The sequence below is a fragment of the Athene noctua genome, chromosome 1 (assembly GCF_965140245.1).
Source record: "Athene noctua chromosome 1, bAthNoc1.hap1.1, whole genome shotgun sequence".
NCBI lineage: Eukaryota > Metazoa > Chordata > Aves > Strigiformes > Strigidae > Athene > Athene noctua.
Window position 1 is genome coordinate 127842414 of NC_134037.1, and position 18926 is coordinate 127861339.

The following is an 18926-nucleotide window of genomic DNA, read 5'->3' on the forward strand; positions in this document are numbered from 1 at the left end:
CTATTTTCTTGTAATACACAGTCACCTGAGGCTTCGGGATGAGAAGGATCACCGGCAAACCTGCCTGTAGGATTCCTTGTCCAAAGGTGAATTGACTGGTGACTCTCTAGCTGTAGTTTCTAGCTGATGAATTCGTGATCTGAGTGCATTGTAGCACCATTTCACACTTGCAATCAGCTAGCTGCCTGTTTATCTTCTGAAAAAATAATTTGGCTGTGTAGTTATGTACTTAAGCTATGCGATGAGTTAAAGTGTGAAGCTGTTTATGAGCGTGTTCCCTTTTAATTCATCTGGAGCTGAATGCTTTAGTGCATTTGTGTGCTTAAGGCACAAATGTGTCAGAAACAAAACAGCCAAGATGAAATTGCGCTTTCTTAGTGTACAGTAAAATGGAGGGGGAAGAGATTTTTTTCTTAAAAGATTATTTTTTAACCTGGATCAGCTTATTAGTTGGACTCAATGCTGGCCCTGCAGGCAATAGCAGCAGCCCAGATAAAGGGGGGATGTAGGAAGGGTGAGCACCCAGAGGTGGAGCCCAAATTTCTGGCCGCTGACAGAAGCCATCCCTGGGATCCCTTGCTGAAGGTGGGCTTTGCTACTCCTCCCCAAAAGCAGCCACTGTAGCCCTTGCTGTTTCCTTTGACTAACTCTGATCCCTCCCCCTCAGCCAGGAGGAACGTTTGTAAGTACAGCTCATCTTTTCTGCGCTTGCAGTGTGGCGGTTTTGCCTACCTCAGCTTGTCAACAGAGGTTCACAGGTTGGGTTTGTGGCCTTCTCGTTTTGGCCTTGCTTTTGTTTAGCTGTGGTTCCCCGGGCATTTCTTCAGCATTATGTAAGGGGGACCTGATTTGAGGCAAAATGCCTGTGAAAAGCAAGTTATTTTCTAGCCAGCTTGGTTCCCCCCCACCTTGCTTTCGCTACACAGCCGTTCCAAGAGCAGAGCTGGTGTGGGGGAGCAGGAATGGGGTTGCAGAGGTTATTTTAGTGCTGTATACAAAACAACAGCCAAGGGATGTGACTTGACTGATGCATCTTTAGCCTCAGCACCACTGAGAGCCAGCGGAGTGGAGAGGGGCTCCTGCCATCCCCCTTCTACCAGCACAGCTGACCCCATGCTGAGCCAGCCCGGGGAAGTGAACCAAACACTAGCCCTATAAAAGAAAACGAATACTTTTCCAGTAGTTTAGCTCCTCGAGCCAGCTCACTGTAGGGCTGAGGAAGCAGAAGTGCTGGCTCAAGGGAAACCATAACGAGTGATGGGCTAAGCGGGCAGCAAAAATCCTCCACTACCCCACTAATACTCATCGTGCTGCCTGAAGTTCATTGTGTACCCCCTGGCCATGGTTACACCTTCTGCAAGGGAGCTTCACTGCATACCTTGTGCTTGTGCCAGTCATACAAGTAAAGTGGTTCTTGCACTTGTGGCTGAGCCTAGCTTAATATTTATGGTATGTTCCTCCTTCATGTTGCTACTGTGAAATTCATCCTTCGATTGAGACAAGAAGGAGACAACAGGATATCTGAGTTGGTGTCAATGGGAGTGTGTTATAGCCAAATGTTACACTTTTACACATAGTTGATATTACTTACAGTTTTCCATTATGTTCCTTCTTTAATCTGGGCTATGCACTTGACCTTTTAAGCGTCTAGTCCTTTCTTTTGGCCACAGGGTGCTTGAAAATTTCACAAAGACAGAAAATGGTCTTTTCCTTTATTTTAATATTCAACCTGAGGAAGTCGCTTTCAGCAAGCAGCTATATTTGTAAGCTACAATCTCTCTGGCTGCTGCATTTGAACAAAACGCATTGTCCCAGGGCACTCGTGGGAGGAGACCGGATCTGGGGTGTCTCGCCTGGCCCCGGGCACTGCCTCCGAAAGTAACAGGCAGAGCGGACCCTGCACAGGGTGTAAACACGGTTGGAAAGAGGCAGCCTTGGCCGGGAGACAGAGCAATGATTGACAACTTCCCGCGCCGCGGCAGAAGGGATTAGAGAAACTCCGCCTGGCACATAAACCAGCAGCGCTGGTGGGGCCGGAGGGATACAGATCTGCAGCGAGAAGGCAAAGCCATGTGTGACCATAACATCCCAGCCTCTCTGCATAATTTAGGGGGAAAGACATTTGGCTCCTGGTGCCAAGCTGGAGCATCCGTCTTGGTGTTGATATGAAGGGGCTTGACTTGAAACTGTGGAGCAAATTGCTATGTTGCCCTGCTCTTCATGATGGAGCCTGTAATTTCCACATGCTGTTTAAACACTGACAAATCTGGCTTGAATCTGTTGTCTCAATTAACAGGTAGAAAAGAAAAAAAAAAAACAAAACACCACTATGTTCAGGAAGCTTGGAGTATACACCCGAGTTTTGCTAGTCTAACATGATTTGGTTGCATCCTCTCATGTTTGGGTTGGGTTTTTTTTGTTTGGCATTTCTCTTTTTAGAGTTTGGAAAGGAAAATGAGGAGTTCGTTAAAGCTAAAAAGTGAAAGGTGCTTTTACAAGAGGCTTCAAGAATGATTTTCCTTTAAAGTGGCAGGTTCCCCCTTTCACCCCTTTAACAAAAAAAAAAAAAAATAAACAAACCAGCTTTCTGGCTGAAAAAATACTGCAGGACGGTGTTCCCTCTGCCCCATGCATGTGTTTGGTAGTAGCTGAGGACGAACAACAGAATATAAGAGTCCAGGGAGCTCAAAATGGACCTCCGCCCAGCACAGAAATGCATTGTAAACAACTGCATCTAAATAGCCCTGCTTCCTTCCCTCACCTGCCTTATGCATTTTGCCAAGGGTCTGCTTGTTCCTTATCTCGTAAATATTTTATGAAAATTAAATCAGAAGTGATTATAGGAAGCAGTTCATCTGTCTCGGTTCTGTCTGCAAAAGGGAGAAGGAAAGGCAAAAGTAAGTAAGTACCACTGCATTTTTAAGCGGAGCCTGACATATTTGCAGTGCATGTGAAGACGGTATTTCAAAAGTTTGCATCAGCTGTTGGATTCTATTTTGGTGATTAATTCCAGCTAAAATAACGTGGATGCTCATAACTGTGTGAATAAATGACCCCTAACTGACTTCTTAAAATATCAGATAAGTCTGCTCTGGGAAGTCTGAATTTAACTGTTTTTTTTTCCCCCTCCATCTGTAAGCTGGTGCATTATATAGGAGGAGCATGCTGTTGAATTTAGAGGCTGAAGTGTTGAGTTTGTATATAGCAAAGACATTAATGATGGATTAGGTGCATTGATTCTTTTATTTTAGGTAATCTCATTTTCATTAACATTTTTCTTCCTTCCCAACCTTATTTTCTTCCCCCACCCCCTTGGAAATTTCTGTATAGATAAGCTGAGATTCAGTGGTGAGTTATGTGGAGCCATCTGTTCCCGGCTGTGCTCAGCAGCAGCACAGGCTCTTGCTGTCCCCTGTGCATGTCCAGTGTTTAACACCCCATGGCTAGACATATCTCCTTTTTTTCCTAGCATCCCTTGTCTTCCAAAAGGAAAGCTTTTCAGCAGCATTGGATGCGCTGAGTTCCCTGTTAGCACCTTAAAATTAGGAGCTAGCGCTTTCCAAATTAATAGCAGCTATGCTCATGACAAGCAGGTCAAAGATGGAAGACTTTAAAGAGGAGCTTGGCACCCACCTCACTCTCCAGAATGCCCCATCCCTGCCCCCTACTTTGCCTGGAGACCCTCCCATGCCATCAAGGCATAAGCTGCTATGGGTGGTCAACTGGGGTCAGGGAGCTGATAGGAAAATTATTTTTGGCTAGATTTCTGTGGTTTTCCACCCAAGTATGCACAAAGAGCAGGCAATGGGACTGGTAGAAGGGAAAAGCAGGGACTGTCACCTCCCCAGAGCGGCACGGACCTCAGTGGTCATCTCTCATGGCCTTAGCAGTGGACAGCTGTGGTAACATGGCTAATATTACTTGTTAGAGGAGAGAGACTTTGCTAATCTTTGCAGAGCTGTATGAACACAAATATTGAGCAGCTGATCATCCTGACAATGCTGTAGTCCACACTGAGATGTCATTTCCAAGGCATAAACAGATTAACGGAGCTCTTTATGCAAAAAGGAAAAGCCTGCCTCTGTCCCTAGGTGGTTTTAAGCAATTAGTTGGTTTAAACAGTTCCCAGGTTTTGGTAAAAAGATCCCGCTGCAGCCATGTCGCTCATCTCAGCGTGGAGAAATCCAGTCAGGCCACAGCAAGGAGGAGTTACAAGAATGAAGAAGGAAATGTAGGAGTCCTGGTAAGGAGAGGCTCCCCAGATTGACAAGGACATGAGTGCCTCTTGAGTAGGCAGAGGCATCCCACTCTCACCACTGTACCATGGGATTGCTGTGCTGCCTGGGGAGCAGCCCAGTAACATGGGCTTGTGATTTGGGATTTTTTTTCCCTTTATAGCATTCTGGTTTTTCCTTATGAGTACCTGATGCAAAGACCTTTCTGTTGAAGCGGTGCTCTAGCCAGTGGTGCAGTAAGGGCAAGACAAGGGGTATTGTATGGGAAGAAAATGTTGTGTGGACCCACTCACAGCTTCTGGTCCTGAGCTAAATCCGAGCAAAATGGGGTACTATCTGTCTTCAGTCCTCCTCCGACTTTTGCAGGCGTTTCTCTTCATATCTGTTCAAATGCCTGCTTTTGCAGAGATGTGTCTGACACCTTGTATCACCAGCAAGCAGTGAAACAGGAGAATCTCACTGAGGTTTCCCCCTTCCTACATCTGAGTGTTTGCTGTATCATTTAACCATGCCTGATTCTCATATATTCTTTTTACTCCTCGAAGTGAGCCATTAAGCCACATCTGTGGTCCACACAGAACTGACGATGATGCCAAGAGTGGGTTTAGCATTAGCTTAATGGAGATGATCTTGTGCACCGAATCCTTCTAAATGTTCCTTGAGTTTTGCTGACTTTAGAGAGCACAGCCACCAGCATCTTTCTGGCACTAAAAGCTATAACCACAAAACCTAAAAATAAAAAAGGTAGCAGTAAAACAAGCAAGCTTTCTGCACTTTATATTGGTATTTGTGTAAGTGGTGACTAGGAAACAGTCCAAACATATGAGAAATTATAGTCCTGTTCTGGTTTTGGAAAAATCTGAATCCATGCTTATTGTAATGGTTGTGTACAGCCAATTTGTCTTTGAATTGTACTGGAATATGATCTAACGTGAAGCTTTTCCTTCAGATTCTCTGCTAGGGAGTAAAACTAGATTCAGCTCCAGCAGTCTTCAGCGGATGAGAGTGTCAAAACGTTTCAAAAATGTATTAAAGCTATTTTCTTCAACACAGTTTCTGTTTTGTCTTCAGTGATAGGAAACAAACAGAAATTTGACAAAAGCATTTTCTTCCGTGACTTTATCTTGCCGTGACAAATTAAAAGCTTGTGTCTAGGAGACAGGAGTCTCAAAAGATTTTTCACACTTGAACCTTTTTCTAATACTTAGATAATCTAAGCCCCATCTGAAGTAGGCTGTCCTGAGTATACAGGGTGCACTTAGAGGTGGGTGGAAAATGTCAACTGTCTCCTTTTCTAATTTTCTTGAATAGAGAGTAGAAGGTGTTTTGAGACAAAAATTGGGATTTTTACTGTTCCTCTCTCTGTAAAATTCAAAAGTGCTATATCTCTTTAGGCTTTAAAATAAAAAAGCTGGAGGGGAAAGGAGGGACTTTCTGGCAAGACTAAGCTGAAGGAATTCTTGGGAGACTATATTTTATCTTAATTTCTTTGGAAAGGTGGAATTTTCTTTGCCATGAGTCCAAAGTAACTCAGACTTCCTCTTTGTGAAGTTCATAAACAGCAAAGGCTCTGCAGATAAACTTCAGATTGGTGCTTAGCTCAGTATTGCTTGTTTGCTGTATGGTTTCACCAACTTTATAATTTTTCCTTTCCGTGTTGATGGCAGAGCCGTGTTTTCCCTTATTCTAGTGAATAAAAAGGGCCAAGCAAGGAAGAGCTGGCTTGTGCCAGGGCTCCCAAGCGATCACACCTGGGCAGAGCACACAAAGAGCAAACAAAGGGCTCTGGCTGCGTGTGGGGAGCTCATCACACAGGTCTCAGCCAGAGGTGGTTGTGCTACAGCCTGGGGGATGTTGCAGTTTGCTGACTGTCATTTTTCCAGGCTCATCCTCAAGCTGTGAATTGGTGAGGGAGCTGGGTTTCTTGTCCTGGGGATGCGGGGATGTCTCTCCGGATGACAAGATGGTGATAGGCTCCTCTTTAACATGTCCAGGCTTCCCGAAGTGAACACAGGAGCTGCTGTGGGGTGGTCTGGCCATTGCAGAAGGCTGCCTTGATAAAGATGACACCTTGAGCCCCCACCAAGTTTTGCATTTCCGTGCTGTGTGTCAACAGTCCCCCTCAGATACGGGTGATGCAGTGAGCAGCCTTGCACAGCGGTGGGAGATGAGCAAAGTGGAGCGTGGCAATAGAGAGCAGGTCGGCTTGTGTTTTGCGAAGGCAAGGCTCTCACAGGTTTTCGATTCCTTTAAGACAGTTACTTGAGAAACTTCTTGTTCAACATTATGATACTTGTGTTTTCCCTTGTCCTCGCTGCTTCATGTAACCATTAAAATCCTAGAGGGAAAAAACCCCATCCTGTCTTGGCTTGACCTACAATTATTTTGGACAGTAAACTTGCAAATGCCTTAGCTGGCTGAGAGCACTTCTGGAAGTTACAAGTGACAGAGCTCCATAATTTCCCTCTGGCAACCAATTTCTGACAAGCTGCCGCAGATTGTATTGCTTTATCATTTTGAGAGGAATCTTTCTTCTTTTTCATAGTCGCCCTTGGGTGTTGCATCACACAGGGTGAACCTGTTCTGTAAAGCCATTAGAGACAAGGTGATCAGTCCAGTTCAGGAGCAGCAGAAGGCTTCTTTTTCTCATCAGTTTTTATGATAGATGCTTATCTCCAAATATTACTTAGGCACCTGATGAGCTGACTGATTTTGTGCAACAAATCCATTTCAGTGAGAAGTAAAATGCAGTAAATGTTTCACATAATCTTCTTTAATTATGACTGGTGGATTTTAATTTAATGTGTCACTTCTAAAAGTTTGAGGGGGAAACAGGGACACTTTTTATTTTTTAAAATGATCACAGTGCAATCATTTGCATGTAGAAGTGCAGTGTTGTTTCTCAGAATGGCCATATCACGCACATGGTATGTGTGCTCACTCAGATATGTACAGCTCACTTGCAAAAGGAAATGTGTTGCATAGGTTTTATAAAATTACTATTATGGTCATGATTAATGATTTTGTTATCCGAGCAGTGAAACCACAAGACTTCACAACCGCCATAGCAATCACAAAGCTCTAGTACGTGCAGCATGAATTTCTCTAATTGAGCATTTGAGGGCATGTTGAAACAGAGTTTCTTACCGGACTCTCTGTTCCAACAACTCTAGTTTTGGGTTCATTTCTCTTATGTGGCTACTGGGCATGTTTTCAATAGTTTCCTCCTCAAAAACAAATACTGGGGCTGGATTGGTTTCAACAGGCTTTAGAGGAAGACAGTGTTTCTCTGACAGACTCGTGGCTCAATGGTTTAGGACATGTTTTTCCATTGGTGAGATAGCCTGCCTCTGGAGACCATGTCCTTTATAGATGTATTCCTGTAGGCAAGTGTGTTGTATTTGGGTGACCTGCAGCAAACCTCTCACGTCTCCTCCCCTTCACCATCCTCCCCAAAATTTTCACTGCTATGCTGGTGGTAGAAGATCCCAGCCAAGATCCATCTTGATATGGGGAACAGAAGTTGCTCCCTGCTTCCATCACTCACAAAGGCTTGCCATCATTTGTTCATAGTGGCACTTGGCTGAAGATGAGAGTGCCTCTTATTTGAGAACATGCCTGATTTTCACCAGTCACCAAGTCCAGGTTCAGTCCCAGGGGAGTGGTACAGTATGCTTCTGAAGGCCTGAGCTTTATCATGCCTTTTATCCTTGGTCACTTATTTTCTTCTGAGCATTCCATATAGCTTCTTGAACAACGTTTTAACTATGGGCTCTGTCAGAAATACTTCCTTCTGTTTGAACCTTATCTGAGCCTGTTCCAGTGAATACCTTGTGATCTTCTTTTCTGAAGGATACCAGAAGAATAATACCTTCTTGCTCATGTTCCTATGGGACTCATAGTTCAGTAAACTTCTCTTCCTATCTTCATGGTACCTTCCATCATCTCTTTTTCCAGGCAGGAGAGACCCAGGCTATTTACTTAGCTGTTGTTGGGAAGCTGTCCCATGTCCTCGATTGTCCTGACCGTGGGTCTGTGAACTTGCCATGGTGGAAATACCGTTTTATTGACACAGGGTGAGGAGGGTGCCAGAACCACAGACAGATTGGGGAAGCACAACAGATACATGAAATGCCTTGATGATCATCTTTGGTGCTGCTGCCTTTATCTGTTGCTGAGCCACCAAGCTGACACTGTCACAAGGCTGTCTGTTTTAATCCCAAGACCTCTTCCCTGAGCAACAGTAGCTGGCTCAGAGTGCATCATTGTACATGTCAGATCAAGGTGTTTCTATCACTTTGAATTTTAGGGGTAATTTATTTTTTTTTATTAACATCCAGTCCCTCAGCATTGCGAGATTCTTACATTTTCAGGGTCAGTGTTCATTTTTACTCCCTTGAATAGCTTAAGTTTCTTTAGAAAACTGTAATCTTGTTCACCTCTCTTCAGATCATTGATGAGTATGCTCACTGGCACAGGTGAGGACTCTGTGGGATTCATTGATGACCTTCTGCTTGGGAGGGGGGTATTTTCTACCTTTTTTCCCCCCAGTTTTCAAACTGTTCATGCCTATATGTCAAGAGCCTTCTCTCTTCTCCTGCAGAACTTTGAAGCTTCAGTGGGGGACCTTGCTGGAAAGCAACAGTGCTTATCCCAGCCCGATGGTCAGCAAAGTAACCCTGCAGATACTGCATTTGTCAACCATTGCCCTTTAGTGTCACCATCCAGGAGGCAGCATGAACTTTTTCACGGACGAGTGAGCGGAGACCTAGTATCGGATAGCTTGCTTTCTCCCTTTCTGAGTGCTTAGAGTGTTTGTGTTGGCAAACTGCCCCTCTAATCTGAGGACATTGAACGTGGAAATGCAGCAATTTTTAATAAGGTGAAAGCAGAGGCCAGAGCCACAGCCTCTGTGGTATGCTGCAAACAGGTTTTGTAGCCATGTCAACACATGTGGAGGAGAGGATCGTTGCCCCGATGGGTCTGAAGGAGAATAAGGTGTGGAGTAAAGCAAGGGTAGTTAAGAATCAGGCAAGATAAAAATCACTACAGCCTCTTTTCCAGTTGCCTGTTGCAGCAATACTGCCTTCCCCGAGAGCAGCAAATAGCATGTTGCTTGGAGGGCTGGGTATAGCTCCCAGCTGCACTGCTGAGATTATCTAGCAGTTATATTCATTTTGGGATTTTTATTTTCATCGAGGAGGGTGAAGGGGGGTTGCAGGCCAGTATGTGCAACCTTCTCCAGTTGGGTAATTTTCCCAGGCTTTGTTATTTTGACCATGAGCACCCATGACATTTTCGGAGTGTATCGACAAAAGGCTTGTCCCAGCAGGGCTCAGCCTCAGTTCCAGTGAAGGTGAAGGGTCCTGCTGGCTGGCACCGGCACTGTGTTATGGCCCTGCCTCCTTTTTGGTTCATGCCAGTCAAAGTTTAACTTCGAGAGCATGCTGCAGGCTGAGGCTGCCCAGGCTATGGGGTGTATGCCTTTCTGTTGTTGTTCTGAGAAGCTTAAATTACAGCTCGTCACCTGGGTTTGCGCCGCATACAGCACTGCGTAAAGGTACTCCTGTGAGGCGGCTGTTGTAACTAAATCGTAACTCTTATCAGGTTTTCCAAATAGACTGGAAGCTTAATGTTACTATGAAGTACTTGCTTGCAGAAGCTGCTTCCTTTCTTTTGAAATGTCCCCAAAATGTGCTAGATGTTGTAGGACCTAAAGTTACTGGCACAAGAATTAGCTTTGAAGGATTTAAACCCCAGATTGAAGTGCCTTTGTCTAAGAAGTTAGGAAGACTTGGCTGATGAAACTGCATTTCAAAAACAGCCTGAATATCCATTTAGTTACATTTTAGAGGCGATGTTAACTATCTTAAGAGTTGTTCTGCTTCTAGGTACTTGTTTAAAAAAAAAAAAGCCGACCAAAACAAACACATACATTAAAGGTCTGTTCCTAATGGGTGGGTCAGCCATTCAAAACTCATCCTGCTTGTTGTACCTCTCAGATAACCCAGCTTGGCTTTACATCACATTGCAAATAGATCTGTATATTTGCTTTCAACAAAGTAAATTGGGAGTTCAGTGCTTTTAAGTGCTATACTGGTTAAAGAGGATCGACATCTATTTTGTGTTGTAATGCTTTAAGTTGCGCTTACTGTTGGACAGAGTCTTACAGAGTGTTGTTTTTCAGAATAAACAAATATCCACAATGAGTATTCTTGTATTCTTGGAGTAAGAGATGTGTCTAGTACAATTCATTGGAAAATAATGTTTAGACAGTGCATTCTTGACAAGGAGAGGAGGTTTTTCAGGTAAAACCAGTCTTCTCCCACTGCCGATACAACTTTTCTCTGCTCTTGAGGTTGTGTCTCTAGCTGACTGTTGTAACAAATGGAAACCTTTCATGGTCATCGCTGCAGCACAGCTTATTAGTTAAAGGGGGATGGAGACTCTTCTTAGTTCAAAGCACCAGTATTTTAGGCGCTTGCAACGTTACAGCTCTTCTGCTCATTGTGCATGGAGGCTCTTTTTCCTGCTTCTGATCTGGTAGTGCATTTAATAGCTCTCACCTGATATTCATGGTAAGATGAAAAAGTCCAACCAATCTATGAAAAGAACTAATGGGCAAAATCCTGAATGCCTAGATACTGTATGGAAAATACTTTGACCGAGGATGGCTAAGACTGGTACCCCACTGTGTATTTCTCCAGGAGGAGAAATACATGTATGAAGAAGCTGTATGTATTGGCAACAGCATGTTATTCTTTTCATGATTGTTGTTGTGTAATGACGTAACTAATTAACCTAAAGAAAGTGCTCACCGTGAGACAGGAATGTATAAAAACACAAGTAGCATTCATTGCACTTTAGAGATTAGTGACAAAGCAAGAGGAAAAAAACCCAAAGTGTTTAAAGGAAAACTGAGTATTCAAGTAGCCTGTGATGAACTGGAGTTTGGTGAGTGTTCAGAGAGGAACATGTGAAGGAGTTTTTGACTGAATGGGATGCCTGCAGGTTAAGAAAATTGCCAGTATTTTTGTAGCCCGGGTAACTAGTGGGGTACAGCCTGAGCACACAGATGTGCTGCTGTTTGAGTCTTCATTTGACGGAGTTTGACTTTGCTCTTCAGAGGTAGCTTCCATAGTGAACGCTCATCAACCTGCAATGCCCAGTATAACAAATAACATGCCAAGCGAATACGAGTGGTGTTGGTGAATATGTCATGAGTAGGCTATGGCATATTATTTTTCCATGTGTGTGGCGACACCTTTTATGGCCTGGCAACAGATCTGCCTCTTTCAAGTATTTTATGTGAAAGTTTATGAAGCTGCCTGCTGTCAGGTGTTGCCAGTATTGCAGGTGTGCACGAAGTCAGTGAGTGGCAAAACATCTCTTTTAATACAGTATGCAGTAACAGCTGAATGTATGATGATTTTCCCTCCCCCCCTTTCCATTTAAAACAGAATGCTACAGATAGCTCCTCTAACTCCTCTCAAAAAAGGGAACAGCCTGTGCGAACTCTGGCTTCTCCTGCATCCTGCGAACATCGAAGAATTTGCACTCGTGGACACCTTCACGACCATTATAGCTCTGACCACTACCATCTAGATCAAGTAAGGTTTCTTCCCAGCGTTGCCACCTAAAGGGCTGTGTCTGCCATAGCTAAGGCTGGTGGTTGGTTTTCCCCCTACATCCCTGAAAGACCCTCTCTTCCTTTCTCCCCCTTTCCTTCTCACTTAGCTTTAAATCACTTCCAATGACTAAAAAGAAAAAAAAAAAAAAAAAAAAAAGGTTTTACACTGTGATTTGATATGATACGTTGTACCATGTGCACACAGACCATTGTGAGTCTGTGACAGTGGTACTGATTGCCAAGCCAAAGGCTGAAACTCTGTGATGGGTCATGGTGAAGGGTGTACAAAGAAGGAAAGACAAAATTGTTAAATACTGACTTTTCACTAAGCAAGGAGACAGTGATTGCTGAGTGAGCTTGTTTATCTTTTCTCCCTCTTCATCTTCATCCCTACTTCCACAGTCAGTACCACGATCCTACCGGCACGTCAACTTTCCAGACGATGATGAGGAGATAGTGCGCATCAATCCTCGGGAAAAGATTTGGATGACTGGATACGAGGACTATCGCCATGCCCCAGCACGAGGAAAGAACTTTGATCATGATGACATGGACTCCTATGTACGTTTCGCCAAAAGCGAGGCCTCAAAACACGAATACACTTACCCTTACGTAGACAACTCAGACTTTGACCTGGGTGAAGATATCAAGGGTGCTGTGATAAAGACTCAACCTGTCAAATTCAAGCCCAGGCGGAAGGAAGATGGTGAGAGGTCACGGTGCGTGTACTGCAGGGACATGTTCAATCATGAGGAGAACAAACGGGGTCAATGCCAGGATGCTCCAGACCGCGTCAAGACTTGCATCCATCGAGTGAGCTGTATGTGGTGCGCAGACACTATGCTCTATCACTGTATGTCCGATCCAGAAGGAGACTATACAGATCCTTGCTCGTGTGACACCAGTGATGAAATGTTTTGCCTCCGGTGGATGGCCCTTATCGCCTTGTCTTTCATTGCTCCATGTATGTGCTGTTACTTGCCGCTTCGGGCTTGTTACCACTGTGGGGTCATGTGCAGGTGCTGTGGTGGAAAACACAAAGCTGCTGGATGACTACAGATGCATTCAAAGTGTTACGTTTTTCCTGTAGTTCAAAGAACACGTTGGTTTTGGAGCATTGAGATCACTTATTTTGATGCAGCCACTGTGCCCAACAGCATCCAGAAGCCACCAGTTTGGATCACTTTACATTCAGTCGTCTGGGGCTCACGCTGCATTGATTTGCTCATCAAGTGTTCTAACTAACTAACCTACAGCATAGACTTTTGTATTATTAATCTGTAATCAAAACAGACTGTCTTGTACATGGGTTTTGGGTTGGCTTTTTTTTTTTTCAGTTAAAAGGAGTTTGAGAAAAGAACTGCTTTAAATGGTGGTGGATCGTAGAACATCTCCAGGTTGTGTCCGTCTTGCCTCCGCTTGTGCGGTACCATCAGCGTGTTAACAAGCTTTGGCATTTCTAGAAACGGGGTGGTGTAGTGAATGAAATCTCACTTGGAAGATATTTTAACTTGCCGTCAAGTTATTGTGTGTGTATAGAAGGTGTGCTAGTAACAAACTTGTACCACAACACAGTATTTCTGTCACTGGTTTTCTTTGGGTTTTTTGTTCTGTTTTCCAAAGCCAAAATAGCCATCTAAGCTGCAGTTCCTCTTCTAGAGTCCATCGTCATTTCCTTCAGCAAACATCTTAAATTATTTCTCTGTTCATAAAGCTCTGTGAACAGAAAGCAAGGCTCTGTTACCATAGTCACATAACCATTGAGAATCTGGTAGTTCTCCTTACCTGTAATCATTTCAGACCACTACGTGAAAGGGAAACTTAAATTTTAGGGTTTTCTTTTTTCCCTAAATAACATTGGAAAAATAAAACTGTCTTTTCTGCCCAAAAGAAAGGGAACTTCTTCATTAGCCAGCCATGTAATGATCCGTGAATAAAACACTAAGGTTCCAGATGAGGAAAACTGTTGTTATGCAAAGAATTTTTAACAATGCAATGTTAAAAGCACTATCATGGCAATTCTGGGGAAATGCTGCATTAAGTGGTGGATTGTATGGAAAATTGTATTTGTTTGTTTGTTTTCTGTATAAAACATGAGCATGAGAACATATGCGTCCACGGTAGAAACTACATTTAGCAATCTAAACAGGTATTTTAAATCAAGAGCCAGGATGTTAACCACCACTTCCATTTCCTGACCTCCAGATGCTTACACGTGTCTTGACGTATTGCACGTGCAACAGGCATTTCTGTGAGTTTGTGTCTAGGATTAAGCATGTGAGTCTTTGCAGGAGCCAGACCGAAGCAACTCCCTGGCTTTCCCCTCCCCAGTTCACCACCCAGATTTATCAAGTGGATGCAGAAGGTGCATACAGCAGGATAAGATTACTTTAATTTTTTTAATTTTTTTAAAATGTCATGTTGTCTTGTGTACAAGGCTTGTAATTAGCTTGGAAAAAGAGTATTTTTCTAATATATTACAAGGAATAGCCAAATAATTTTTATTAAAAAAAATAAAAATGATTTAGCGCAGTGAGCTCTAACTAGCATAGTACAATCCGAATACTTCGAGGCAGCTAGGGATTGGCTTGTCAAAGCTGGCACTGCTGTTCCTGCCATAATTTCTTTCTGCAGTAAATTGCCAGTGGGCGCATGTCCTTTCCCTCCCTCTATTGCACATTGACATCAGTCTTAAAAGAGAGGATTTTTTTTTTATTATTAATTTGCCAAATAAATGTAAAAGGAACACTTGCCATTCTTTCTTGGTGGAATGTCCCAACGGTTCCTCTGAGAGTTAATCACAGCTTTTTAGTCAACCATTAATTAAGTATGCAATGTGCTTATACACTATAGGGTTTGGTAGGCTTAATTCATAGCAGTTGCTGGGGATTTTTTCGGTTGGGAAAAAGAAAAAAAAGAATGATAATGGAAAAGGGATGGAGTGTTACACTCTGGGTGATGTGTCTTGGTTTGCTGAATGAAATATAAATATTTTGTGCCTAATAGCAGTTGACAAATCTCTCAATGGTGTCTAGTAAACATCAAGCCAGCCTCGGAAAAATAAATAAATTAATGGAAAAACCTTTTCCTTTTATTTCTGTTTTCAAAGTTTTTTCATGTAAACAAACATCTGTAAGATCTTCTCTCTATAAAGCACAACACTACAAAAAGATCTTACAGCTTTTTGTCCGGTCTTGAAGTGCCCCTATTTATTTAAGTAAAGTAGACATACTCCAAGCCTTTCTGTATGTCTGGAAATAAAAGTTTAAAAAAAAAAAAAATCCCTCTTTTTTTTTTTTTTCTTTCTTCCCCTCCTCCTTCCTCCCTCTTCTCTTGGGTTTTTGTAATACTTGTAGATTTTGCTGCGTGTGTTATTTGGTTTGTGAAGGCAGTGGTGTAAGGGCACAATGATAGAAATGGGTGTTTTTTTGTAAATATTTCTCCTTAATTTCCACACTGCTGCTGAACAGTGTGTAGCGTTCTCCCAGTCAGCTTTGCAATACTGACATCAATCATTTGAGAGAAAATATTCAGATTTTATTTTTGTATCTGTGGTAACAAAACATTAACCAAATTTTTTTTTTCCTGTTGTGGAAAGTTTTTTCTTGTTTTTTTTTTCCAAGCTATCGCTCACGTTAACAAATTAAAGTGCCTGAAGCCTCATCATTATTCTATCTATATACTAAAAGTTAAAACTCTGTTGTATTGATTTTTATAAGCCTTTTTACCTCTGTGTAAAAAAAAAAAATATATATACAAGTGTATGATGTACATTTTAGTTCTTAACTTCTTTTTTTATTGTTTCTAATATGTATGATCAGTGTAGCTATTGCTTAAAATGTACCATGTAAATATAAATACATCATATCAAAATGACACTGGTTGTTGTTGTTTGGCTGGCTGGAAAATGAGGGAAAAACAAAATGGTGCTGGGAAACACAGGGCCATTTCTGGAAACACATCCTCAAGACCTTGGGATTTCTGAGTTTGTTTTACATGATTTTTTTATGGGTTTATTTTACATTTTTCACTGGTGAATGCTGCTAACCTTGGGCACGGGCCGTATGCGACCAAATGCAGTGGAGAACATGAGAGGAGGTGTTTTTTCAACTTTTTTGGGGTGGTTTTCAGGTGTTTTGCACACTTTGGAGGAGGATGCCCCCGGGGCAGCCTGGTCTGGCGGTGCTGTGCCCCAGAAGGCCCTGGCAGCTATGTCAGTGGCCGAGATTCCCCTCCTGCCCTCCCTTCTCTTCTCCCTGGGCCCTCAACCCATGCGCTGCTTTGGGCTGGGCTAAATATGCTGTGGGGACTTATTTTGTTTTGGTTCACTCAAGCAGAGCAGCCCCAAAGAAAAGGGGAAAGCGGAGAGGAAGGCTGCCGCGTGAGGGCCACCTCGCTTTTTGAGGTCATACGGTGGGAGTTTGCAGGGTTGGCTGGATGCCGCTGCCACCACTGAGGAGAGACGCCTGGGGTGGCTGGCACTGCTGTCCCTGCTCAGAGAGGTTTGACTTGGAAGATGGAAAAGGAGTGACCCAGTTAAAAAGGACACCAGGCTGAAGCTGATCAACAGCAAACCGGAGGAAAAACAGTAAGTATATCTGAATTTTTACAGTTATTTCTAATGGGAGCTAGTCAGGCCACTACCACACGCTTCTGAGAAGCCCAGTTTTATTTTTCTGTAGGTAAGTGATAACACAACCAAGATGCTAACACAACCAAGCTGTTGCTCCTTTTCTTCTATGTGCTGCTTTTTGTTTCGCTGCTGAACAATTAAGCTGCATCGAGCAGCATGGAAGAGGGGAGACACACACACCAAACTATACATTTCTTATAAAAGGTTTGCTCCATGCAATGGCAGGGCTTTGTGTGATCTGCACCCACCCAGCACATGGGGTGACATGGTTGTTTAAGTAACCTCGATGTTTAATTCGCCACAGCTTTACTGAGATCCTGAGTCCACATTCACTTTTTACTGGTTTATATTTGTATTTACATATATCTAGAAATATTATATGCTTATACAAACAGATTTCTGTTTACATTTATTATACAACTGTATGTTTGTTACTCATTTAAAAGACTTTGCAGGCCTCATGAGAAACACGTGCCCTGTGGGTGGGTCAGGTGTTGTGTTCAGGACTCTCATTGAATAATTATGGTAGGAAGACTTGAACACTCTTCCCTGGCCATTTGAATTCTGCTTGTCCCACAGAAGTCCTGGCTAAGCCACATATCTTCCTGCAGCCTACAACATCATCTTGCTTTCATGTGTGAATCAAAACGGTCACTTATGCCTGGAGATTTCTAATCTGAACCAGTAAGTGGTACATTTCAGCCCTGGATCAGTGGAAAATGCAAACACCATCAAGACACAAGGCACCGGGAAAGGCAATCAACCTTCTGCAGCCTTATCGATGCAGAGGTCCCGGACTTACTCCCAGGGATCATCTGGGAAGGGTACTGTCATTTTGGCAGTTTGCAACCAAGGATACTGAGTTTGCAGAACACACAGATACTGTAAGCTTGCAACCACATGAAACAAGGTTGAATATTTTATGGCTTTAAAAAAAAAAATCTATTTCACTAGTAAATGTAATACAAATTGCATTTTAGAATAATGTCCTTTCACCAGGCTGAGTTTTGGGCGCTGACAAATGCAGTTTGGCATTTTATAGCACAGAGACTTGACACCAAATGTGCTGCTACCATTGCCTGGGTCAGAATGGCTCTCCCGGCCTGTCCTTTCCTGGCTGTGGCAGCAGGAGCAGCACTGACCCAGGTCACCCCCAGGCCTTTTTCTTGGGGAGGCATCCTTGGGTTCAGACCAATGTTATCACAGCAGTCCCACCTGTGTGAACTTTTCTCCTTGTAGCCTGTGAAATTGAAGAGACGGAGGGCAGGGAGAGGATTTTCTTGGCTGTGCTCACTCAGGAAACCTGCAGATACTTCCAACAAGCTTCCCCTCGTAAAAGCTCAGGAACTGCAGTGGGAATGGAGGGCAACTGCAAGGGATAGCCAGCGTGGGGGTCTCAGCTGCAACAGCTCTGCTTTCCTGCAAGGCACTACAATAACAGTGTTGAGCATTTCTTGGGAGTGACTACAGCTACCCAGCATTAGCTTCAGGGGCAGAATTTTTTCATGAGGGTTTACCCAGCCTCCTTTAATTGCTCAGTAATAAAAAGGTTTTCTCAATCTTCTCAGAGAGCTGATTTAAACAGGCAAAACTGATATCCTTGTTGTGAAAATGAGTAAGTCCAGGAAAGCTTGATTGACTTGCATAACGTCACATGGGGAATTTGTAGCACAAGTATCCTGAGCACAAGTCCACCACACCACCATCTTCATCCAAAGGTGCTCTCTCCTGCCACTCTGTCTGAGGACCAACTGGGAGGTTTGGGCTTCTACAGGAGCCTCGCTGCATGGAGCACAAACCAAACCAATCGGCCTAATCAGCAAGGAATGTGTAAATCTCCTTTCTCTGCTAATTCTACCTAGAAATGCAGATTGGAAGTAGCTGTCAGGATGCCTGGAAACAAGAGGTATCATTGCATGTGTTCCCAATGCTTAGCACAGAGAGAACTTGGCTTCTTGTACAGACCAAATGCAGCCTTTTTCACAAATCATTTGAGCGAGCTTGCGGCACTAGCAACTGGAAACGCTTCCCTTTCTTCAGCACACGATGCTAGATGAGTTAACATCCTCCTAACACCTTGTCCTTTTCCAGGATGTTCAGCCTTCTGGTATTTTCTTAACATTTTGAATTAGGCAATTAAATTCCTTAGTATCTTGGTGGCATACGTGGAAATAAATAGAAAAATGTTTGGCTTCCACCCAGAGACAAGATATTTAAATGGTGGAAAGTATGTGTGTATTTTTGGGGTTGTGTACTTAGATCTCCACAAATATTTTTAGTTGCTTCCCTGCACTCATGCACAACCATCCCATGCCATTCATCTCATTCCCCCATTCCCCACTTGTAAATTTATTTAGGAAGAGTTGACAGACTTTGGTTTGGCTTCTGCTAGATTTTAAGGCTGCTGCCTAATGTCGTGTGAGACAGG

General features: G+C 43.3%; 1 protein-coding gene across 2 annotated transcripts in view; it reads left to right on the forward strand.

Annotated features, from left to right (window-relative positions):
- Window positions 1–15741, forward strand: part of SPRED2 (sprouty related EVH1 domain containing 2) — a 66009-nt gene extending 50268 nt beyond the window's left edge. For both annotated transcript variants that reach the window (XM_074922145.1, XM_074922231.1), the window contains exons 5-6: window positions 11696–11845; window positions 12268–15741. In XM_074922145.1, the coding sequence (XP_074778246.1) occupies window positions 11696–11845; window positions 12268–12918 (801 nt within the window). In that variant the 3' untranslated portion in view covers window positions 12919–15741. The remainder of the gene's footprint in view (window positions 1–11695; window positions 11846–12267) is intronic.
- The last annotated feature ends 3185 nt before the right edge of the window (window positions 15742–18926 follow it).